Raw genomic sequence first — 25,600 nt, forward strand, 5'->3', positions numbered from 1 at the left:
CATACAGAAGGTCCTTGGGCATGCGACTGTCTTCCATCTTGCGGACGTGTCCGTTCCACCGAAGCCACCAGGGTTTGATTAGTGCCAACATACTTGGGAGCTCTGCCTTTTGGAGAATTGCCACATTTGTGATTTTGTCCTGCCAGGATATACCCCTAATGTGCCGCAAACAGTAAAGATGGAAATTATTGAGCTTCTTTTCCTGGTAGCTGTAAGTCACCCATGTTTCACAGCCATACAAGAAGGTGCTGAGAACACGGGCCTTATAAACCATGAGCTTGGTCCTAAGGGTCAGCTTGGTGTTATCCCATGCGCGCTTTGCAAGTTGGCCAAAAACGATAGCTGCTTTCCCTATGCACGTATCGAGCTCTCTATCAAGGGACAGATTGTCTATCACCATGGACTCAAGGTAGCAGAATTTGCTAACCACTTCCAGTGGGGTGTTATGTAGTGTAATTGGGACGGAGATGCAACACCTGGTCCCATGATCACAATTGCAGGCATGGGACTGACTGTCCATGCATCTTTGTAGCTGAGTTTCCGTGTGAGCGACTAATGCAGCATCATCAGCATAGAAGAGTTTTCTGATCAGGACGTGATCTGTTTTTGTCTTTGCATTCAGCCTTGATAGATTATAGAGCTTGCCATCTGATCCACTGTGTAAGTAGACTCCTTCCATATCTGCAGGGAAGGTGAAGGTCAGGAGCATGGAGAAGATGATGCCAAAAAGAGTGGGTGCTAGGACACAACCCTGTTTCACTCCATTCTTCACTCCAAAACTATCAGAAGTGGAGCCATGTGGTGCTCATGGAAGGAGTGGATGAGACTGAGAAGCTTCAGTGGACAGCTAATTTTTCCCAAAATCATGTAGAGCCCCGCCCTGCTGACAGTGTCGAATGCCTTAGTGAGATCGACGAAAGTAAGGTAACAGGGTATACTCTGTTCCCTACACTTCTCTTGCACCTGGGATATGGAGACGATCATATCCACAATAGATCTGCAGGCACGGAAACCGCACTGCTTCCGGGTACACTTGGTCTGCAAGTAGATGGAGTCTTTTAAGCGCTACGACCAAGACAGGAGTAATGCACTGTTAATTCAGTCCCACTACTCCACAGATCATAGCATATCAAATATAAAGTATCCCACCTACTGGAAAATAGCCAAATTAAACACTTTATTTATCCCCCAGAATAAAGCATGCGAAACCAGGTTTCTCTAAACAACAAAATCAACTATTTATTTATAAACTAAGTTTTAAACAATAATGAGATAAATCTATATATGAAAAGACGTTATAACTCCTTATTCTTCCTAACCCTCTGGCACACACACATGCATTAAAAAAAAGCAGTTAACTGGAAAAAAAAAAGGAAGTTTTCGGATTATGACTTTCTTAGGAATAAAATAATTAGGTTGTCACATTCTGGTAGGATATTTCCTGGTCAGTGAGGTGTCCCAGAGTCGAATAGCTGGATGCCACTTGAAGTCTCTCCAGGCGAGGTTAATGAACAGTTTGTGATGGGTAGGCGTTCATGGCACTTCGTCTGCAGCAGGTGTCACACATACCTTTCAGCAAAGGGTGTAGCAACCGGTCTACTTGGGTTTTTAAACAGTAGTCTAGCAATAGAAGCTTTCTTGAGCTTTCCGGATCTCCTAAAACATAAGAGGCAACAGGAATCACTCCTGAGGCAGATATTTTTCAGAGAGTGGAGGCAATAGGAATCTGCCATCTTTAAAAATTCAGGGCTTCCTCTCAGCAAATGAGCCTTTCTCCACAGAGAGCAGCAACTCCTCTTTTCCTGGAAATCTCTCTCTCCAGGCAGACCACAGCCATACCACAATGTAGGAATTCTTTTTCCAAGAGGCGCAAATCTTTTTAGAGAGTAGGTTTTTTTTCCCTCTGGTCTGCAAATACAGGTCCCAGCCAGCTCACTGCTAGCTGCTTCCAGCTCCCTGGTCTTTTTCACGCTGCAAAACTGAAACTAAAACTCGAACAATAAGTCATGTGACAGTCATAAATCTTATTGTCATTTCCCTGTTGAGCTGCTTGGAACCAGGTGTCTCGCAGTCTATGCACTCAGTTCAAACATCAAGTTTTAACATTCAGTGTTTACAGAAAATTCTTTTTCTTAGTCTTTAAGAGCACACAGAATTCTTAGCTTTCAAATAAAAAAAAACAAAGCTCTTATGACACAAGTGTGACCCGAGCAAAGGCCTTCCCTGTGATGCTAAGGAGTGAGATGCCTCTGTAGTTGCTGCAGTCTCCTCTGTTGCCTTTGTTTTTGTAAAGTGAGATGATTTTGGCATCACTCATTTCCTGTTGAACAGAGCCTACTTTCCAGTAGAGAAGGAGAAGCTCATAAAGGTGTGGCAATAGATGGGACATCCCGTGCTTGAGCAGAGCGACTGGGATTCTGTCCTTGCCGGGTGTCCTCCTGTTCGTTAGGTGCCCTATGATCTTCCCGAGCTCCAGTGATGAGGGTTTTGCATCTAACTCATCTGTGACAGGAAGTTTCAGGAGAGCGTTGAGCAGAGACTGGGAGATATGTGACTCATAGAAGTAGAGCTCACAGTAGTGTACAGCCCAGCAGGACTTCTGTTGGTGAGTACTTGACCATCCGCTGACTTCAGGGGAGCAACTTTGGTGATGGCAGGGCCAAGCGCCCTATTGATCCCTTCGTACATAGCTTGAAATTTCCTGAATCACATGTAGTTTGGATTTCTTATAAGCTGATCCAGTGTTTGTTGGCGCAGTAATAAGAGTGACTACTGCTGCAAGTAATCCACTATGTGTGAAACATGTTGAGAAATTTCTGGGACTGAATAAGGTGCGCTATCAGTCTAAGTCTTTTAATTTCCTTGTACTTTTCTTTAGTTTCCATGGATGCCCAAATCTATCTATATTAAAAGACTGCATCAGCACAGATTTCTAACTGAAAAAACCTTACTCTTTGTTCTCAATTTTTCAACACTGTTGTGCCACTATTTCCGATTATAAGTTGAGCCCATATTTGTCATATAAACTGTCTATATAAAAACTGATCCGACTGTAATTACAATCCCTCCACCACATCAGTGTGGCACCTTGGCTTTTCATCTGTCTGTACGGCAGTGAAACACTTACTGCTCCAACCAACTCTACTTCCCTGCTATCCAAACTGATGTTAGGTTTTCTTATTTAACCATAAATGACAACATAAAATCAAAATGTTATGGAAAATTAAGGACAGACGCATGATTTTAATATGGGGACTGAATTATGTCTGCAAGCCCTCACCCAATTATCCATGATTCTCTAACTCTGCTTCACCTGAAATCCACATTTGTTCTCAACTCTCCATATGCAGAAGTGTGACTGTTTTAATAAATTTCAACAGAAAGAGGTATGGTCATACACTAACTCTAGATAAAATACAAACTGGGATGAAAAAAAAGGTAGAAGAGAAAAAGGTAGAGAGAAGAGGCAGTGAATGGTGCGAGGGTGGAAAAGGTGTGTGTGTGGGTGGTGGAGGGTGATAGAAAGATCAGGACCTGAAAAGGGTGGTGTGGGGTTCTGAAAAGGGTGGGGTGGGGGGGGGGGAAAGAGAGAGAAGAGGGTGGAAAAGGGGGCAGGTGAAAAAGGTGGAGGCCTGGAAAAGGGGGGGGGGCGGTTGAAGGAGGTTTGAAAGAGAGGCAGTGAAAGGGGCGGTGGGGGAAGAGTGAAAAAGGAGGAAGGAAGCAATACCATAAATTTATCATATTCTGGTACTTGTTGTAAACTCTGCAACACACAACTTTCATCGAGAAATAACTGGAATTATGGAGCCAGAAAAAGGGAACTGTGAAGAATTATAATGCAAAGCATCCAATACAAGCATTACACATGAATGCATATTATCCAAGCCAAGTTACAGGCTTAAATTAAAAATTAATTTAGTGCAATTTTGTCTCCAAACTAAGCTGTATATAAGCTGACTCACTTGAATTTGGCATTACTATCTGAGGTTGCTGCTCTGTTTCAAAATGCGGGTAAGTCCCTGGGGTTCAAAAACTGAGTATAGCAGTGGCTGTATTTCAGACATCTTTTGCTAGTAATGTGTTTCTTCTTTTACTATTTCTCAGAAGTAATTAAACTTATTGAACCCATAACTCTGGCCAAGATTGTGGGGCCCTCTGGCAATCACATTACCAAGTCTCTTTTGTTAAAAAATTTGTTTTGTGTTCCTTAAGATGCATACAGCATGGTCCGGAAAAAACTCACCTTGAGCTCCACAGGCAACTTGCTGGAGGTAAACACGCTCATCTTGATTTGTGGCATGCTGAGTTTGAGGTTTTCAAAATAGTAGCGCTTTGCTGTCCCACCTTGCTCATTGTTCTGCTCAGAGGCATTTTCATCTGGCTTTTCTACATCTGTGAGGGAAGGAAGGAGACAGAGTGACAGGCTACTTAAAGTAACAGACCCTTGTCGGACCTTCATATCTGAGGAAATGAACTGCTCCTTCATAATGAATGCAATTAATAGGAGGTTTACGGAGCTGCTTCTTCTACAGACAGCAGGGCTGAATATAGTTATCAACCATATACCTGACTGAAATTTAAACCTCGCTGTTCAACGATAATGAGATAAAAGTTTTCAGCACCATACGATGATGATGGCAAGCGTTTTAAATTGGCAACAAGCAATCATTAAATAATGCTGACAGAAATTTCAATTAAACACAAACCTCATGCATTTAGCAACTCACTAACAGCATCTTTATTTTAGAGATAAAGTTGGCTGAAGTTTTCTTTCTTGAAAGGGTGCTCTGTCGAATTCACCATTACCATACTGAAGATCCCCACGATCATTTTCAAGAGCTTATGCACTTGTGCAGTTTTTTAAATTTATTTTTATTTAGAGATACAGCACTGAAACAGGCCCTTCGGCCCACCGAGTCTGTGCCGACCAAGAACCACCCATTTATACTAACCCTACAGTAATCCCATATTCCCTACCACCTACCTACACGAGGGACAATTTACAACGGCCAATTTACCTATCACCTGCAAGTCTTTTGGCGGTGGGAGGCAACCAGAGCACCCGGCAAAAACCCACGCAGTCACAGAGAGAACTTGCAAACTTCACACAGGCAGTACCCAGAATTGAACCCGGGTCCCTGGAGCTGGGAGGCTGCGGAAATGTGGTTGCAATTTAAGCGTGGTCAAAAACAACAAATTTATATAGCACCTTTAGCGTAATAAAACGTCCCAAGGCGCTTTACAGGAGCATTATAAAACAAAGTATGACACCAAGCTACAAAAAGAGATATTAGGGCAGATGACCAAAAGATGATCAAAGAAGTAAGTTTGAAGGATTGTCTCAAAGGAGGAAAGTGAAGTGGAGTGGCGGAGAGGTATAGGGAGGGAATTCCAGAGCTTAGAGCAACAGAAGGCGTGGCCACCAATGGTGGAGTGATTAAAATCAGGGATGCAAAAGAGGCCAGAATTCCTGTGGCTGAAATGATTGGCCTCCAACAACCACAACCATCTTCCTTTGTGCTATGCACGGTCCCAACCACTGGAGAGTTTCCCTGCCATCATCCCCCCAACCACCGATTCCCACTGACTCCAATTTTGTTAGGGCTCCTGGTGCCACACACTGTGAAGTGTTGCCTTCTTGTCAAGGGCAGTCACTCTCACCTCACCTCTGGAGTTCAACTGTGTTATCTATGTTTTGACCAAGGCTATAATGAGGTGATTCTGTCCAAAGTCATAGCCAGTCGAGTCAAGTCTGCTCTGGAGTTGGTGATTCACCCCGATCAGACCTGTACTGTACCCGGCAGGAAGATCTCTGATAGTCTCGCGCTACTCAGGGATACGATCGACTACGTACGGGACAGGAGGGTGGACACCTACCTCATCAGCCTGGACCAGGAGAAGGCTTTTGACAGGATATCGCACACCTACATGATGGACGTGCTTTCCAAAATGGGGTTTGGGGAGGGATGCGAGCATAAAAGGGGTGACAATCCCAGGCAGCGGAGACACTCAGGTTAAAACCTCCCTGTACATGGATGACGTCGCCGTCTTCTGCTCGGATCCGCTGTCCGTGCGCAGACTGATGAACATCTGCGACCAGTTCGAACTGGCCTCGGGAGCCAATGTTAACCACGGCAAGAGCGAGGCCATGTTCTTTGGGAACTGGGCTGACCGATCCTTTGTCCCCTTCACCATCAGGTCAGATTACCTGAAGGTGCTGGGGATATGGTTCGGAAGGGCCGGGGCGTGCACCAAAACCTGGGAGGAGCGAGTAGCCAAGGTACGACAAAAGTTGGGCATGTGGGGGTAGCGATCTCTCTCCATTGTGGGTAAGAACCTGATCATCAGGTGCGAGGCGCTCACGTTGTTGCTCTATGTGGCGCAGGTCTGGCCCATACCCCACTCCTGCGCCGTGGCAGTCACCCGAGCCATTATCCGCTTCGTCTGGGGATCTAAAATGGACCGGGTCCGGAGGGACACGATGTTCAAATCTCTGGACAAGGGCAGGAAAAATGTACCCAACGTGGCCCTCATCCTGATGACCGCCTTCGTGTGCGGCTGGATCAAGCTGTGTGTAGACCTCCAGTACACAAACTCCAAGTGTCACTACGTGCTGAGGTTCTATCTGTCCCCGGTGTTGCGAAGGATGGGCCTGGGCACATTGCCGCGGAACGCTTCATGCAGTTGGGCCGTGCCGTACCACCTATCCTTCGTGGAGCAGTTTCTGCGGGAAAACACCTTTGACCACCGGTCCATCAGGCAGTGGTCTGCACGGAATGTCCTCAAGGCCCTACGGGAAAAGGAGACGGTGGATCCTGTCGGATGGTTCCCCGAGCAGACCGTCAGTCATTTGGCGGAATGCCTCATCACCAGAACTTTCAAACAAGCACCAAGACGTAGCTTGGCTGGTGGTGAGAAGGGCCCTCCCCGTCAGATCCTTCATGCACACCCGAAGTCTCGCCCCCTCCGCACAGTGCCCCCGCGTTGGCTGTGGTGGGGAAGAGACGGTCGCCCACCATCTCCTGGAATGTGCCTTTGCAAAGCAGGTGTGGAAAGAGATGCAGTGGTTTTTGTCAAGGTTCATCCCAAGCAGCTCTGTAACACAGGAGTCTGTGCTCTATGGGCTGTTCCCAGGGACGCACACCGAGACAAACATCAACTGCTGCTGGAGGACTATCAATTCGGTGAAAGACGCCCTTTGGTCTGCCCGAAACTTGCTGGTCTTCCAGCGCAAAGAGTTGTCCACCACCGAATGTTGCAGACTGGCACATTCCAAGGTCCAGGACTACGTGCTGAGGGACGCACTAAAGCTTGGGGCAGCCGCAGCAAAGGCTCAATGGGGAAAGACCACAGTGTAAGATCCCCCCACCAAGCTGAACTGAGGGGCTGGATCCATGGGAAACCCCTCGAACTGTATCGTTAATATTCTCAATTGCTGTAAATGTAAAACTGTAATTGACATGACAATTGTGAAACGGAAGGGTTGGGAAGAAACTCATGACAGTATTGAAGGAAACTGATTTCCCTTGCAATGTTTGTATTTTTTGGTGCTGCTTTGAAACTGTTTGGCAATGTAATTTTTACAGATTTTAATGAATAAAGTATATTTTGGAAATAAAAAAAAAAGAGGTGTGAAGCTGAGTCACCCTGGCGAAAACCAAACTGAGCATTGGCAAGCAAGTTATTGCTGAGTAACTGCCGCTTGATAATACTGTTGACGACTCCTTCCATCACTTTGCTGATGATTGAGAGTAGACCGATGGAACAGCTACTGGCTGGACTGGATTTGTTCTGCTTTTTGTGGACAGGACATACCCAGGCACTTTCAAGGCTGCACATTAACTGTAAAATTCAGGAAGAAACTACAGAGCTCTTTTGAACTTCTCAATTAGATTCTACCCTGCAACTCACTTCAGATATTCACTATTTCACATTACAGCAGTGTGCAAGCTTTTTACCTTCATGGGCCTCATAAGTGCATACCCACAGAGCTCTGTGGGTCACATTTAAAGTTTAAATCCATGTTCCCTCAGTATGCATGTACCTCAAGCTACTGATATGAACAGATTGCAGTTTGCAATCTGGATAAATTTAGGATTTATCTAGCAATAGGGCAACAGTCCCAAAAACAGTCCTTTCCAAACCTCCAGGCCCAAGAAATAGCAATAGGGCAAACCGGTAAGTAGACATAAGTATAAATAGACTTTGGCTTGTGGGCTGGATTGCCAGGATTCAAGGGTTGGAAATGTCGATGCTCTAGACAACTCCAATGTATCATAGGAACCCCTCCACTGGAGATTGTGACTGATAAGAAAATGCACATTTACAAAATATCACAGCCAGAGGGTTATAACAGCATAGAAATATGTAAATCTGTTCCATAGTTTTCTAATAAAAGTAATTCTAATTTAAGAAAAGTCCTTGGACAGCTCTGCTAATGGCTCAGTAAGTAATGCCACACAGACTCGGAAGACTCTAGGTTCAACTTTCACTGTGTTGAGTTAGTTGACCTCAGCCTCCCTGAGCTTAGGGGGGAAAAGTTAAGAGGAAGAAAATGAACACCTGATCACCTCTCAGAGGTCTTGTTGGAAGTGTACCCTGGTGGCCATCAGATGAAATAAGGCCCTTCTGTCATAAAGGTGCTCAATCGGTGACTGGCATCAATTCAAAAGCCCTCGAGTATCCGGGAAGGCTGTAGACGAGCTATTCTATGCCACATATATTTCAATGCAAATTAAACCACCTTGTGGAATGACAACAATTTATGCTAAGTTAGTGAAATGAGCTTTTGTTAAGAGATGTGCATTGTAATCAGTGTTCTTAACTGAAACTGGATTGTACAAATAATTAAAATCACAAACACTAAGCATCCCGAAGCCAGGGAAGGTAAACAAAGTGTTAGCTGCACAATTAGCAGCCTAAACTATTGAACTCTTCAGGGAGACTGCAGTCCTCTGCTCTCCATGCGCACTTTCAACTTGAGTTAATTAAAACTTCTATATGGACAGATTTCTTGTTGATCTTGAAACATTACTAAACAATGAATATATGTATTTATAAAGGAATTGGGTAACACATTGACCTGACTTAAGTGCATGATCCTTTCACCTCTGCGATATGAGTTCAAATCCAGGCAGACTGACTGAATGCCTGCACTAAGTCCTAAACAAAATAAACTGGGTTTGTCTCAGTGCAACTCTAGGAGTGCGTGGGCTCACAGCTTAAAATCAATTGTAAATGAACATTAATTGACAATCACAGAAAGGGAAAAAGAATGGCTGATGTGGGAAAACAAATTATTAACACTAATGCTTAGGGGATGAATGCTGTTCTGAGAGATTTGGGACACAGCATATTGTGGACACTTTATTAATACCATTTACATCAACTCGAAAAATCAAATTACAAATCAAGTTTGAAGGAAATAATTAGTAGGAATGTACAGCAAAAAGGCTTGAATTTTCTCTCCATTTCTGAGACAAATGCCATAATGAAAATTTCTATGTTGCTTAAAAAAGATTAAATTAGACAAAACAGGAGCCTTTTTTTCTCTCTTTTGGTATCCCATGAAGAAACTCTTATGTCTCACTTCTGAAGTGTGACAGGATAGGTGATTGACCACATAAAGATCTTTTCAATCAGTGCTTTCAAATCAGCTCAGTTGGTATCACTCTCACCTTTGAGTCAGAAGGTTATGGGTTCAAGCCGGACTTGAGCACAAATCAAGGCTGACTCTCCAGGGCAGTAATGAAGAAATGCTGCATTCTACATCCTACAACTCATCCTACAGTGTATTATTCTATACCTCTCCTAGACTCCCCAAGAGATGGGCCAAGTAAAATGGAGAACTCAGTCTTGGCAAGCAGTGCCTATGAATTCATGCTACCTTTTGACAATGTACCAGTACATCAACATAATGCAACAGTCAACCTTGTGCAGTTTGCAGGGTCCAACGTTAACATGCAATGGGACAATCTGCAGTACTTTTTGTACTGGGCACCCAAGTAAGATCAGCAACCTGGTTTATATCTCGTACCTTGATCCAACTGCCCCAAGCCAAAGAAGTGCAGCAGCTTCAGCAAGAGTTTCTCTTCGATTTGAACTGTCAGTTTCCGCACCGTGATCATGAGATGCTGCAGACACAGAAATATAGCCAGTCACACTGAATGAGACAATTAAACATTATAAATTATTTCTTTGGCAGCCAATCCCCAAAATACACACTTCTGTAATTACCACTTCAGCACCCCTATTTTCAAATATTTTCTTCAATCTATTTGGTTCTTTTTCACACCTCACCATAACAGAACCTAAATAGAATCGGGGAAGGCACCCTGTTCCTAAATCCTTAAGTTTCTGTATTTGGTTACCAGTAAGTGACAGACCCACTGATTTTTCCTGCCCTTGGTGTGGGGAAGTGCTTGCTTTCCGCTTGATGTCACATCGAGGTCTAACAGGGCATGTGGGGAATGAGTTGCAGATCCTCTTCTTATCACACTGCTACTTCTTACCAATGATGAGTGTGTGTGTGTGTGTGAAAGTGACATATAAGGAAATAAGGGCAAAAAGGAACAAAAAAGTTGCACTGCAACACTGCACACGATTTCTAAGCGCCCAGAATTTGGCCATAATTTCTGGTGGTCTGAAGCTAAACACTGCACCTAAGGCCAGTGGTGTTCGGAATCCCTGCAATCACTTTGATATACTGAGGAGTCCACAGAGTTTGCATTAATTCTGCAGATACATAGACAAGCAGCACAAACTATCTTGTCAGATTTTACATGGACAAGGTAAATGGGGGTGGGGGAGTTTATTCTCAAGGTTCTTCTAACACAAGCAAAACTAAAGACGTGGGGTAGAAGTGGTAATAGCTTCTAAGTTCACAGCTATAAGTTTGATTCTTGGTAAGCTGAATTGCTACATTTGATCTCTAGCTTGTGCCGAGCTGGTTGATTTCAGCCAAGGCAGCAGCTGAAGTGTAATTGGCCTCATTACTGCAGGGCAAGGGGCAGGGGGAGGGGAGTCAGCTAAGGTTCATGCTTGATTCCGAAAAATGCTGACATGCCAATGTATATTGAGGACAGGATAGGGCTCAGCTGTGATGCCCTACAAAGTCAAAATGCTTGTTAATACTTAAAGTCTTGGCTCACATATTAAGACTGGCCACTTGGGTAAAGCATTAGGGCTGCCTGCACTTGAGGAATTGTCTGCAGCATAAGACAGCTCCTTCAAGAAAGGACGAAATCTGGAGGGAAATGAAACATTAAAATAATTGCTTTAAGCAAAGTTAAAGCTCCTTTTACACAATGGTGTTACTGTTCAAATGAATCGAGCATGAATGTAATTTGTAGAGTCAATTCCTGCCAGTGAAGGGACTTACTAGAACAAATACATAATTGCTGGTTTTTGGTTGCATGACACCAATGTGGTACTATGAATATAGCCCAGGAATGGGGCTGCTGCCTGCACTGAATCAATGCTCAGAGCTGGCAACACAAGGGAAATGGGAGATTTTGTGATCCAAGAGTGAGGCAGATTTCAGATCCAGTTAAATACATGGAGCTGTGCACCTTTCTATGAACAACTCACCAATAGGAATGGGCCTCAATTTAAATGAGTTAGGGTTGACTGTCTCATCGATGATGAGTGATTGGAAGGGATAGGGGTCATCATTTTTTTTGGCCCTTGTCCTGAGACTGTAGGATAAAGCAACCTTTCCATGCTCACTGTTGGGAAACTAGAGCCTGGATGGATAACCGGACATGTAAGATGGGGGCGCCTTCAGATTCCATGTGCACGGACGTCCTGCTTTCGGTAAATCTTACAGGTTGTGATCGCCACCTGGTGGCCACTCGGGAGGTGCAAAATCAGTTGGGTAAAAGTCACTTTTCTCCCCCATGGTGTTGGAAGCCCTCCAGTATATTTCACATGTAGAATGGCATGTTGGCAGGCTATTCAGCTATGGTCGTGCATCACAGCCAAATCTGATCCTATTCTCACCTGACATCTATACCCATGCATTTTCTTGTAGGGGCCACTGGCTGGCGAGCAAGTGCAGAAACCCTGGCTGAGTGTTCCTTTAGTTAGGGATGCCAAGACCAATTATAGTATCGCAACTGGTGTCCTAGCTAAGATCATCTAACTGAACCTGGGGATCAAACCTGAGGCCTCCTAGTCTTCTGGGGTGTGTTTTATGCCATGTAGTACCTCTGCAAATGAGGCAGTTGGGACAGAAGTCTATTCTGCTTTATTGGAGGCTACTGAATGTTTATGCAACCCACTATTGAACATAAATCTATTTGCCTTGTACAGTGAAACTAAAGGCAACTGAACATTAGTCCCAACAATGAGAGGCAGTGGCGTAGTGGTCATGCCACTAGACTAGTAACCCAGAGACCCAGGTTAATGCTCTGGGGACATGGGTTCAAATTTGAATTCAATTAATAAATTTGGCGTTAAAAGTTAGTCTAGTGGTTAGCATGAAACCACTGTCGATTGTGTATAAACCCATCAGGTTATTGTATAAACCCATCAGGTTCACTAACGTCCTTTAGGGAAGGAAACCTACCATCCTTACTAGTCTGACCTACATGAGACTCCACACCCACAGCAATGTGGTTGACTCTTAAATGCCCTCTGAAATGGCCTAGCAAGCCACTCAGTTGTATTATAAATATTTGATTCAGATCTTATTTGTATTGAAAGCCTATCTAAGTTTAGTACTGAAGGTGTTGATAGAGTTAGATGAAGAGGGGTGGGAGGAGCTCATGTGGAGCACAGACAAGTTGGGCTGCCTGGCTTGTTTCTGTGCTGTAATTCTCTATGTCACTGTGAATTTCACTACATTGTTTAGAACATGTCAGTGTGCAGAATACTTTAAAACAGCTGCTTTATTGCATATTCACCTTGAAGAGGTCAGTCAGTGCACTTTTGCTGGGGATCTTCATTGCATTGATCTGAACAGCAGGACCTGATTCAATGCTTTCCGTTTCACTTTCAGGGCTATTGGGGGTCAGAGAGAGTATCACAGGCTGCGTTGTCCCCAAGAGTTGGTTATCAATCTTGTGAGGTACAGAAAGAAACAAAAGTCTGAGTAGCATTTAATAAAGAAACAAAAAAAACATTGGCCTTTTTCCTCATATGAACAAACACAATTTTCCAAAGAAATGCTCTTTCACCTACAATCCTAAAGACCCCCTTCAGTGGAGATTTGTACCATCAGGACCACTTTTCAATAAAACAAAATGCAAGTTCAGGAACTTACAATTAGCTGCCCTGTACTCTCTAATACAACATCTTGCTCATCCTAAAGTATATGAACACTTGCTGCAATACTGTTCCATAGATGTTGACAACCCCACAGTACCCCATCCAAGTTGTGATGCGACATGCAAGAATCTAGATAGCTATTGCTGGCAGACTTATCATGGGGGCATCAGAACAAATTCCACAGAGCTATAACAATTTAAAGCACAGATGGAGCCTCTGCTGACTCTAATTCCTCTGCCCCACTCTCTTTCCCTAGCCTTATATGTTTCTCTGCTACTGAACCATAGGAAATTTACAGCAGCATATAGAGCAAATCTGCATACTGCAGCTCCCCCCAATCCTCTATGTCGATGGTTCCCTCTCATGCCCCAACCAGTCATCTCAGTTATTCACTACTTCCCTGCCAAGGCTTGAACCTGCATCTGGCATACCCATACTATAAAAAGGCATGCTTGCAATCTTTTCAACCACTCTGCCTCCCTACCATTTTTGGACTTGTTTTCAAAATATCCTGGCCAGGACTTCAGAATGCTCAACCTTTGGAGAATGTGAAAGTGCGCTGCTAAAAGACACGTCCTTACCTGTACATTCTGAATGCTGACCTCCAGCATCTGACTGGTGGCAGTCTGCGTGTAATGAACATCTATCCCTGTTAAAGTGGTAAACACCAATTCCTCAGGGGCTTTGTCAATCAGCGACAAACCAATTCCCTCATCCAGTTTCACTAAAACCTGCAAAGTTACAGCATAGTGCATGTTACAATTTTAAATGGGTACAATATTTAATTCCACAGTCCTGTTACTGAAGACAACGTCCTTCACACTGAATTTTTAAAATTATTTATTCTCCTAAGGTACTGGCTGTTGGGTATAGTTTCACAGACAGACAATATTCTAAAATGTCACCCATGTGTGACCCTTGGCAGTGAGTGTCAGGCGGCCAGCAGATCATCACAGCCACTACCGATTGGGTCTTCACCCAATATCCACACCTGTGTAGTTTGCAGGCCACTACACAGAAATTAAGGTGAGAAATGACTGACTTAAGACTAGGAATGAAACTTCAACGTTCTGTTCTGCATGGCTCATATACAACACCGCATGGTGCATTTACTCATTGAGCCACAGGGGCTCTTGCTTGGTGCATTTGTAGACCTGTGGGGAGGAAAAGGATGTGAATTGGCTCACACAGATGGCTGGGATGTCAGCCAGAAATGGTTTATCTCACTTCGAGAAAGAAAGCTGCTGGGAAACACTAGAGCCAGGTTATCCAGTGAGCCATAGCTTAACTCCCCTAAATTCAACTTGCTCTACAAAATTTGTGCTGAACTAAATCCATCCTGGGCTATGTTAGAGGATGAATGAACACTGCCAAACTGTGCTCTCTGAACCAGGAAGAAAATGCATCTTGTCAGCACTACAAAGCGAACCTGACATCCAAAAAACAATAAAAAGTTTGAGCGCAGAAGTAGACCGTTTGGTCCAATCTGTCTATGCCGACGCTTTGTTAGAGCAATCCAAAATTAATCCCACCATCTCCTCATAGTCTATCTCTGCTTCAAATAATTATCTACTTTTGTTTTAAGTGAAAAGAGATGTTTCTACTTCAATTTCTCCCTGTAGCAAAACATTCCTTACTCTAACAACTATTCTTTTTTTTTCTGATCACTCTCCTCAATCTTAGTATGGAAAGGGGCAAGGAGAAATTTCTAGTGCTTATTCTTCTTGGCATACTCCATTTAAATAAATATACAATGGCTCTTGTTGCCCAACATCAACTGTTAAACTTGAATGTGGAGATTTTCAAAATCCATTTCATGATCTCATTCTTCCTGCATTCCACCCATTGAGAATGGGCACACAGTTATCACTAACTACTGTGTGTTCAGACAATACAAGTACACTGGTAAGGAAGCTGCACTTCATTAACAATTAATTAAATGGTTTGTTATATTTTAGGCTGTTTTACCAATAAGACTGGGGAGGTTTTTCACTAGATTTTCATGTTCATGTTTGCCTGACAGAAAGGAGTTTTGGAAATGTCACAGAATCAAACATAGGGCTTTTACAGATGACAAGCAAAAGTGGGAATGAAACACACACACCTCTAACTCTTGTTCAGCTTCCAAGTTCTTTAACTTCCGAATTTCACTGATTTCTGTCATTGGACAGTCCTCAGTTCCTGTGAGGGAGCGATTTGTTCTGCGATGCTGTTGGTCAGTAATCTGTAACAAGCCAAATTGGTCAGAACAACAACTAAATTAAAATCACTGATTGGGCGAAAAGAAAAACCCAGACCCAATGGGATCTGTGCAATTTCATTACATTACAAACAAAAAAATGAAAACAAATTTGCCACACAAAATCTCTGGGAAATCCACAAACTAATCTTACACAGAAACGGAAATTGCTGGCATAGTTAGTACCAAGGAAAAGTTTAATGTTTTGGGCACAATCCTTGGTCAGAATTCAAAACTGAAAGACAAACTAGGATTTCAGTATGAAAGCAAAATACTGCAGATGCTGGAAATCTGAAATAAAAACAAGAAATGATGGAAATACTCAGCAGGTCTGGCAGCATCTGTGGAGAGAGAAGCAGAGTTAACGTTTCAGGTCAGTGACCCTTCTTCAGAACTGACAAATATTAGAAATGTAAAAGATTTCAAGCAAGTAAAGCGGGGGGTGGGGCAAGAGATAACAAAAGAGATGTTGATGGGACAAGGTCACAGAGAATAACTGACCAGAAGGTCATGGAACAAAGGCAAACGGTATGTTAATGGTGTGCTGAAAGACAAAGCGTTAGTACAGAGAGGGTGTGAATAGACCGTAAAGCACAAAGCACTCCAAGCACAAACATTAAAAAAATTTAAAAAAAACAGAAACAGTGGGTAGGCACAATAGAAACAAACTAAACCCACTAAAAAACCTAAAATAAAATAACCACAGAAAAAAAAAAGTAACTAAATATAAAAAAGGGGGGCCCGTCATGCTCTGAAATTATTGAATTCAATGTTCAGTCCGGCAGGCTGTAGCGTGCCTAATTGGTAAATGAGATGCTGTTCCTCGAGCTTGCGTTGAGGTTCACACTGCAGCAATCCCAGGACAGAGATGTGAGCATGAAAGCAGGGGAGGGGGTTGAAATGGCCAGCAACCGGAAGCTTGGGGTCATGCTTGCGGACTGAGCAGAGGTGTTCCGCAAAGCGGTCACCCAATCTGCGTTTGGTCTCCCCAATGTAGAGGAGACCACACTGTGAGCAGCGAATACAGTATACTACATTGAAAGTACAAGTAAATCGCTGCTTCACCTGAAAGGAGTGTTTGGGGGCCTTGGATAGTGAGGAGAGAGGAGGTAAATGGGCAGATATTACACCTCCTGCGATTGCAAAGAAAGGTGCCGTGGGAAGGGGATGAGGTGGTGGGGGTAATGGAGGAATGGACGAGGGTGTCGCGGAGGGAACGATCCCTTCGGAATGCTGACAGGGGAAGGGAGGGGAAGATGCGTTTGGCAGCGGCATCACACTGGATGTGGCGGAAATGCCAGAGGATGATCCTTTGGATCTGGAGGCTGGTGTGTGGAAAGTGAGGACCAGGGGAACCCTGTCACGGTTCTGGGATTTCAGTAAGGTTGAGGACAAAAGGAGGAGGGGAGATTGAAGCTACTGATATGCCAAATAGAAAAAGAGATAATTAATTGAACGACCTGTAGCCTATTAAATTGCAAACTGTTCGCGACATAACTCAGTGGAGTAATGGAAAGACACGTAAAGAACATGCAAAAAGCTAGGGTGAAAGAGACAAAAGAGGACCATACAAAGAAAAAGAGGAATATCAAAAAATAAACAACTGAATGTAGGAGCTCATAAATAAATGCAGAACCTGCTGAAAGCACAGGTTCATCACTCATGAAAAGAAAAAACAGGCCAACACCCAGAACCAAAACTATGTTCAGACAAAAGGTTTGCATCAAAAAAAATTAACTTTTGGAACTGCTTAGAATGAACAAGACCACTCCATGTCACCAATAGCCCCTACTGTAGAGTAAATGGAGATGATGCCAAGATCTGACTTTAGTTAGTGGCCAGGAAAAGATGACATATGGTGCTATTCCTGAATAGGGAAGTACCGAGACAGTAAAGGCAAAGTGGTTAAAATGCCGAGGGACGTCAAGGTCATTTGGGCACAGCGGTCAACTAATCTATATTTGGGTGCCCCAATGTACAGGAGACCACATCATGAACAGCAAACCCTGAATTATTATTACAGTACTATATTGGAGGAAATATACTATGTCTCTCACTGAAGGTAAATTTAAAACATGATTTTGCCTTGGAGCAGCTGAATAACTGTCGTATCTGTTGCTGTTGCATGCGAAGATGCTGAGGAAGGGAAGTTAGAAGTTGGGATGCTGGAAGAGTAAACAACACTATCCTGGAGAGTATGGAATTATGTAGATAGAATGACAAATAATTTATGAATGCAGAGGCGTCGGGTAGACAATGAGTAAAAAATGAATCTTGTTGCCATGAGAGTAGGGGATGTGACTGCAGGTACAAGAAATGGAGTAGGTATGACCAAAAGTCCAAGGTTACCTGCAACACTCGTGTTGGACCATCAGGAATGACACGCAAAGACAGAACTCCTGAACCAGGTCTCATCTTTTGGTTTATGAACTGCTGCTCGACTGGAACTGGTTCAAGACCAAGGGAAGGCTCTGGACCCAGTACTACCTCTGCTCCATCGTATAAGCCTGAAATGTCTTTTCTTGCCTAGATAAATGAGCACAGATTCACGATACAGATCACTGACAATCAATATCCTCACAAGCACATGAAAACTGGGTGTCAGGAAAAAGGTCACAGCATATTTCCATTTTGTACCTCGTCAACCTGCTGTGCACATATGGGTTGAATATGGATGCAGATTAGCAACAAAGCATCCATATGTATTTTATATTTGTGGATGGGCAACATCCCTTGATATACTTACTGTCTAAAGTATCCTAATCCACACCAAGTCCCACTCACCCATCATCTCTGTGCTTGTTGACCTACATTGGCTCCTGCTCCACCAATGCCTCAAGTTTGAAATCCTCATCCGTGTGTTCAAATACCTCCATGGCCTTGTCCCTCTCGGTTTCTGAAACGTCTTCTGCCCTACGACAAGTCTGATTTCTTCCAGCTGTGACTATGTACTCATTCACTACCACCACTAATGCTGATACTTTTTCTTCACCCCACACTCTAATCCAAACTAATCACCCTTCATCAGAGGGCTGAATAGGTCAGTTCATCTGGCAAGGTTCCAGACTGGGAACCTCAATTCAATAAACTGACTCACTTACGGCAATGCTGAAAAACATCTGGAAAAGTACATCATTATAGATTTTGTCCTTTTAAACTTGGATAGCCTGAGCATTTTGAGCAATTACTGGACTGAAGTACTGGTGATTACAGATGTCACTGGGAGCAGTAATGGGTGGGAGCTATTTAAGGTGATGAATTAACAGCAACATACACAAGGCGAATTGGCTAAAGTTGGGTTTTGCTGTAGTGCATCAGTATCAATATGTTGAATAAGCCAGTGACAGTAAGGAACAACCTGAAATTGTTCTGCATGGCTTTATTTTCCCCCTCTCATTTTCTCATTATACAGGCTATAAGGTTAGATGGAGCTGAAGTGACTCTGTTGAATCGGTTGCATATCCACTTATCGGTGACCTAAACAGAACCTTGTGAAGGTTTATCCTGCCATGGTCATTTTTACCTGTACTACCATTCCTGGCATGCCGCAGCTCAGACGTCCATCTCTGAAATACCACGTCTGTGTATTGCTGCGACGCCGCTCTGGCTTTTTCAGCACGAGTGGCTCATATCTGCAAGACAGAAAGTGAGGGGGAAGGATATATACCTGTAAAAGAAATGCTAATAATTCCCATACGCACTGTGCAACTAAATATAAAACACTCAGAGTAACTTTCCTGTTGGCCGAATAGATAAATATACTGCCCTATACAGTAACAAATTAGAATAGAAAATCTCAGATTCAATACCCAGTCGGTGTGAAGCCAGGGTGACATCTGGGACATAACAATTGGCCTCAAAGCCTCTCTGAACTAATGACGGAAAAATTAGTTAGGTTTCTGTTCCCAACTGCAATTCAGTGATTAAGCCAGAACGTGAAAATGTGGACATTGGGAGATAACAGGTTCAAGTTAAGCTGTGATGCTTCCCCATCCAATGCTGAACAGCCAGCCTGCAATCATTAAAGAATGAAGAATGGTTCCGATGAAAGGTCATCAACCTGAAATGTTAACTTTCTCTCTCCCCATATGCTGTCTGACCTGCTGAGTACTTCCAGCAGTGATTTCAGATTTCCAGCATCCGCAGTATTTCACTTTTGAGTTGAAGAATGACCATGTGGGTGGAGAACTGGTGGGCTGGCAGTACAAGATTTATCGCTTTCAAAGGAGGAGAGAAAAATTAGCAAGATACAAGATGGCTGGATTGGCACCTTATTATGTAAGAAAGCCATAGGGACAAACCATACATTATTCCTTCCTTGGAAGGGTACTGAACCATGGCAAAAGCAACAGGATGTTCTACAGCCATCAAGTAAGGGCCATTTATCCCATACAATATAGCCCTTTCAGACTATATACAGTCTCTCAATGTGCACACTACCCCAAATATTTAACATCCTGAGGAAAAGACTTTCCTAAATATTCCAATCCCCAAAGGTAATCAAGCAAAACACTGACATTTTCTGTTGTCCTCACACATTCTTGATTCAGTAAAGGCAACACAGAGGGTTGTGATGACAATTAAGAGACAAAGTAGAAAACTACTAATTCCCCTAATACATCTCCAAAAATAAGCAGAAATTGATGTCACTATCACTGGACCACGATCAGATTGTGAATTGAATCTTGAATCTTTTGGTCACTGTTGAAACATGGACACAAATATGAAGTTGAATTCTCCGCTCACAAAACAATAAGGCAGCTTACAATTCCACACAGCTTTATAATTGCTTACAAAATCTGGATCGTTTTGTTTTTTATCAGAATGTTAAAGTTTACACTATTACCCAACAGGCACTAACAGGTGACTAAACTGGAAATTCTTCTTCCCCCTTTTCACCTTGCCGTAGTTTACCTGTAGTCAGTGACAGCAGCCAAGCCTGCAATGTCTAGGACCAATCCAGAGTCTGAATGTCTACTGGAGGAAGGTTTGTTGGGATTATGAGGAGGAGAGGAGCCCTCGTGACATACCATCCCATTACCAGTCATGCGCCAAAGCTGTGATCTTTTACCTGGTTCCTGGGGTTGCATAGATTGAAGCAGAATTTTATTATGGGTTATAGGTTAAAGCACTGAATAAGACACATGCTAGAACTCTGATTTAACACAAGCTGAGTAGAACAAAATATTTCAACCATGCAATAAATTTAGTTTAACCACAATATTTTCTCCTGACCCTTCCTAAAGACATCTACGCTTACTGGGCTATGGTTGCAGGGTACTGGCTGCCTCTAGTACCTTGATCATTCTTCATGTTTAAGCTTTTACACTGAATGCCAGTTGGCTATCCAATCATGAAAGGCATTGCAGCCAAGCTCAATCCTGTCATCAAATCAACGACCACATACATGTGCATTCTAGAAGGGAGTCACTGGATCGTGATTCGGCGCAGGAACCTTGACTCATTTCCCCTTCCCCAAGCCCACTAAGTCCTCAGGGAATTCCTACACACGCCAAATCACCTACATTACAACAATGAGTACACTTTAATATTGCATCATTGGCTGTAAAGCACTTTGAGGTGTCCAGTAGTCATGAAAGATGCTATTATAAAAGCAAAACTTTTTTAATGTGGTTGCAGCTATCAATTAAGCTTGAAGTAAACAAGAGAACAGGACCACTGATTCTCTGTTGCACTACCTCTGTGTGCACTATCACGTAATTTTAAGCAACAAAGTTTAGTTCTCAATCTGATCAACTACTAGCAGGCCATAACTGTTATACTGCTATTGACACTCTTCCTTCTGCTGTTCTCAACTCCTCACCCTATTGTCATTCTGACAACTCCCTATCAGCTCTCAGATGCAAATGCATGTGACTGAATCCAGGAATGACCAGTATTCCTCTCCCCATCAAATAAACCCTGGTATAAGGAATAAAAATACAAAGCTCCCAAACACCAAGTGGCTACCAGAATAGCTAAAAAGAAATTAAAACTGGCTACTTCTGAGGCTGTTTATAAAATCAGTATGCTACTGAGCCTTGCAGACCAAGATGGTCCTCAGTGCAATCCTTGGTCTGTTCAGAAATAGCTGATTTGCGAAGGAGTGCTACAACTGACATCAGCACCCTGGGGCTGGGATGGGGGAGAAACTGCTATCTAGTTTGAACAGAATTGGACTCAGCTGTATTATTCTCCATTGTCAAATGGTGGAGAATATCTCAGCGAAGCCCAGCACTCACTGTCTAGGCCCCTCTATGAATAGAACTGTACCCCAGCAAGTGTCAACATCTTTTGGAGAGGAAGGGGAAAGTGTACATGCACCCGTGTTTAGGAAGGGCCGCAAAAAATTCACAACCACACTCATAAGTTGTATCTATGGCATCTGTTCAATGCTAACTGCATTGAAAATGTTCCTTGTGACAAAGTTGAAAAAAAAACTTGAAGACAAAATTTCTACACAGATGTAATTTTTTTTGTTTACCTTTTTTTTCAATATCACTCTTCCAGTTTTGGGTTCAACATCCAAAACTAATTCTGCAAACCTAATATTTTTCTTTCCTGAACTTCGAGCAACTGGCCTCCCGGAAGATTCCATGAGCCTGATTTAAAGAAATCACTATTTTAACATCAGAGATTCCATTAAGAACAACATGCATCTCTATTGCACCTTTCACAACCACCTAAAGGGTTCCACAATCAAGTACATTTGGAGTAGCATCACTAATTTAATGTAAGGAAATGCAGCAGCCAGTCGTGCATAGCAAGATGCCACAAACAGCAAGACAATGTTCAAATAATCAGTTTTGGTGGTGTTGGTTGAAAGGTAAAAGAAAGGATACTGGGAGAACTCTCTTGCTCTCCTTGAAATTGTGTCATGGGATTTTTCCACCCATGTATGATGCATGTCAGGAGAATTCTTCAAGCGAGAACCAGGCCAAATACAGTAAGTTGAGAGGGAAAGTGAAGAGGAAAATTAGACTGGCAAAGAGAGAATATGAGAATAGAATGGCAGTTAACAGAAATGGAAACCCCAAACTCTTCTAGCGATAAATAGTAAGCAGGTAGCAAGAGGTGGGGTGGGGCCAAATGGGAACAGAGGGTGATGCATACTTAGAAGCGCAGGGCAAGGCTAGGATATTTAACTGGTCCTTCAAATCAATGTTTACTAAGAGGATGCTGACAAAATATCAGCAGAAGTGGAGGTGGTAGAGATAGTAGATGGGGTGAAAAATTGACAGTCTTGATATACTGGAAGGGCTGGTTATGCTTACAGTGGATATGTCGCCTGGTCCGGATGGCTTGCATCCCAGGTTGCTAAAGGAAATGGGAGTGGAGATGGCCAAAGGGCTTGCCCTAATCTTCCAATCTTCCCTAGATATAGGGGAGGTGCCAGAGAATTGGAGAGTGTCAAATGTGACACCTTTGTTCAAGAAAGTGTGCAAGGACTTTCTTAGTAACTATAAGCCGGTCAGTTTGTCTGTGGTAGGTTAGGTTTTAGAAACAATAATCAAGGAAATAATTAACAGGCACTTGGAAAGGTTTATTAAGGAGAGCCAGTATGGATTTGTAAAAGGCAGATCATGCTTGACTGATCTAATTGAATTTTTTGATGAATTAACAGAGAAGGTTGATAAAGGGAAAGCAATGTATGTTGTCTATATGGATTTTAAGAAAACATCTGACAAAGTACCACATAGAAGACTGGTTAACAAAATTGAGGCTCATGGAATAGGGGGGTCAGTGTCAGGGTGGATAAAAAATTGGCTTAAGGGCAGAATATAGTGAGTCAAGGCAAACGGTTGTTTTTCCAGTCGGGAGGATGGTAAGACAGTGGTGTTCCACGAGTGTCAATATGAAGACCACTGCTTTTTTTGATTATATATAAGCAACTTGGATATTGGAATACCGAGTAAAATTTCAAAATTTGCCGATGATATGGAACTTGGAGGTGTGGCAATTGACAACACCAGGACAGAGATAGACCCGAAGAATGGGCAGACAAGTGGCAGATGAAATTTAATACTGTGAAGTGTGAGGTGATGCGTTTTGGCAGAAGGGAGAGGGAGAGACAATAGAGACTTAATGGCACAGTTCTAAATAGTGTGCAGGGGCAAAAGGACCCGGGGGTCCATGTTCATAGATCTTTGAAGGCGGCAGGACATATTGAGAGAGCAGTTAGCAAAACATATGGGATTTTAGGCTTCATAAATAGCGGTATTGAGTACAAAAGCAGGGAAGTTATGCTGAACCTTTGTAAAGCAATGGTTAGGCTGCAACTAGAGTACTGTGTCCAGTTTTCGTCACCACACTTTAGGAAGGAAGTGAGGGCCCTTGAGAGGTTGGAGAGGAGATTTACTAGAATGGTTCCAGGGACGAGGGACTTTAGCTACAAGGTTAGGTTGGAGAAGGTGGGGTTGTTCTCCTTAGAGCAAAAGAGGTTCAGGGTGATTTGATCGAGGTGTAGCAGATTATGATAGTTTAAATAAGATAAAGGAAAGCAGTTCCCATTAGTTGATGGGACAAGGACTTGGGACACAGTTTTAAGGTAGCAAACGATAATGACCTGGAACTCGCTGCCTATGAAGGTGCCAGATGCGGAGACAATCCATGATTTCAAAAGGAAACTGGATGGGTACTTGAGGGAAATAAACTTGCAGGGTTACAGGGATAGAGTGGTGCAATGGGACTGACTGGATTGCTCTACAGAGCTGGTCTTGATGGGCTGAATGACAACCTTCCGTGCTGTTATGACTATGAGATGGCAGAGGGAGGCTTGGTTTAAACATCTCAACTGAAAGACGGTACCGTTGGCAGTGTAGTACTCTTTTGGCAATGCACTGACATGGCAGCCTGGATTATGTGTTCATGTCTCTGTAGTGGGGCTTGAATCTACAAGCTTCTCACTCAAAGGCTGACTCATTAGCTCGCACTAAAACTATTTTTTTTCAAAATGTGAGATATTTTAGTTATAATATAAAACTAGTTAAAATACTGCAGAAACCATCAAGAGCATAAGAATCACAATTATAAGCACTGTTGTAAACTACATTTCATTATTTCACATTCCTATCACTTAACATCTTTAAATTGTGTCCAGAAGAGGAGATTCAGGGGCACTTTTGAGATTTCACACTCCTTGTAGGGACCTTGTCAACTGGTAAAACAGACTATAAAATTGAGCATGCAGAATATAATTTTCTGACAATTTAAATTAATGTCAGAAAATATTGTTCAGTGTGCGCTTAAATTTTCAATATGCACCATCAACGAGTAAGGTTCCCTGTCAGGAGCACAAAGTTGGAAACTTATCCCTTTCGCCTTCTAAGCACTGGATTCCACTAATTAGATAACTTGGATCTGAATATATTTTGCGGAATATCTGTGTAAGCTGCTGTCTTATTTTAAAAGGCTGTTCTGGGCTCTTTGAGCTACCAGTCAGAGATTCCCTTGCTTCCACCAAAACCAGGCAGCAGTAGCCTTGTAAAAGATCTGGTCCCTTTATTTACATGCCTCTCCCTTTCAAAACATCGTCTGTTCAGTGGCCAAGGAGCAGGTGGGAAACTTATTTCCAGTCAGCTCTTCTCACCATTTTTGAAACACTGAGTTTTCCTGTTTACTTATGATAGAGCCACTTGACCTCTCTCCGGAAGATACTGCTTTATGTGGTCAAACATGTAAATCTGCGGCACAATATGCAAGCACATCGTTTGCCAGATTAGTTGATTTTGGCATGGGAAGAAACTAAGACACAACGCAGGAGTCATTAAAGTGTTAAATAATTTTTGTTTTGAAAATGTTTAAGTTTCTTCTCCAGCAGAAATCTTCCCTCTATCTACCTTGACTACACACTTCCCTCTGACTATCTACCTTGACCACATACTATGAACAGTTTTGAAAATAACTGATGAGCTGTTACGCAATATTGTTGGTTGTATTAAGCTTAAGAGTTGGAGATTCCCTTGTTTGCTCTAGAACTCTAATCTCTAAACTCAAAGGTGGCCAACGACATAGAAACAATACATATCTTTCCTTTAGCTGAAAAATGCCTTTTGAAAGAACCATCACAATGGTTTGAGATCACCACCTCAC

At 42.9% G+C, this 25,600-nt stretch overlaps 1 protein-coding gene across 1 annotated transcript in view; it reads right to left on the reverse strand.

The window, feature by feature from the left end:
• The window catches only part of vps13d (vacuolar protein sorting 13 homolog D), a 292,361-nt gene that overhangs the window by 78,363 nt on the left and 188,398 nt on the right, over positions 1–25,600 (reverse strand). The window contains 9 exon segments of the mRNA XM_068017446.1: positions 4,244–4,392; positions 10,037–10,133; positions 12,906–13,061; positions 13,851–14,000; positions 15,374–15,493; positions 17,858–18,034; positions 19,032–19,140; positions 20,423–20,586; positions 21,993–22,110. Coding sequence (XP_067873547.1) covers positions 4,244–4,392; positions 10,037–10,133; positions 12,906–13,061; positions 13,851–14,000; positions 15,374–15,493; positions 17,858–18,034; positions 19,032–19,140; positions 20,423–20,586; positions 21,993–22,110 — 1,240 coding nt within the window.

Source organism: Heterodontus francisci, chromosome 37, assembly GCF_036365525.1.
Source record: "Heterodontus francisci isolate sHetFra1 chromosome 37, sHetFra1.hap1, whole genome shotgun sequence".
NCBI classification, from domain to species: domain Eukaryota; kingdom Metazoa; phylum Chordata; class Chondrichthyes; order Heterodontiformes; family Heterodontidae; genus Heterodontus; species Heterodontus francisci.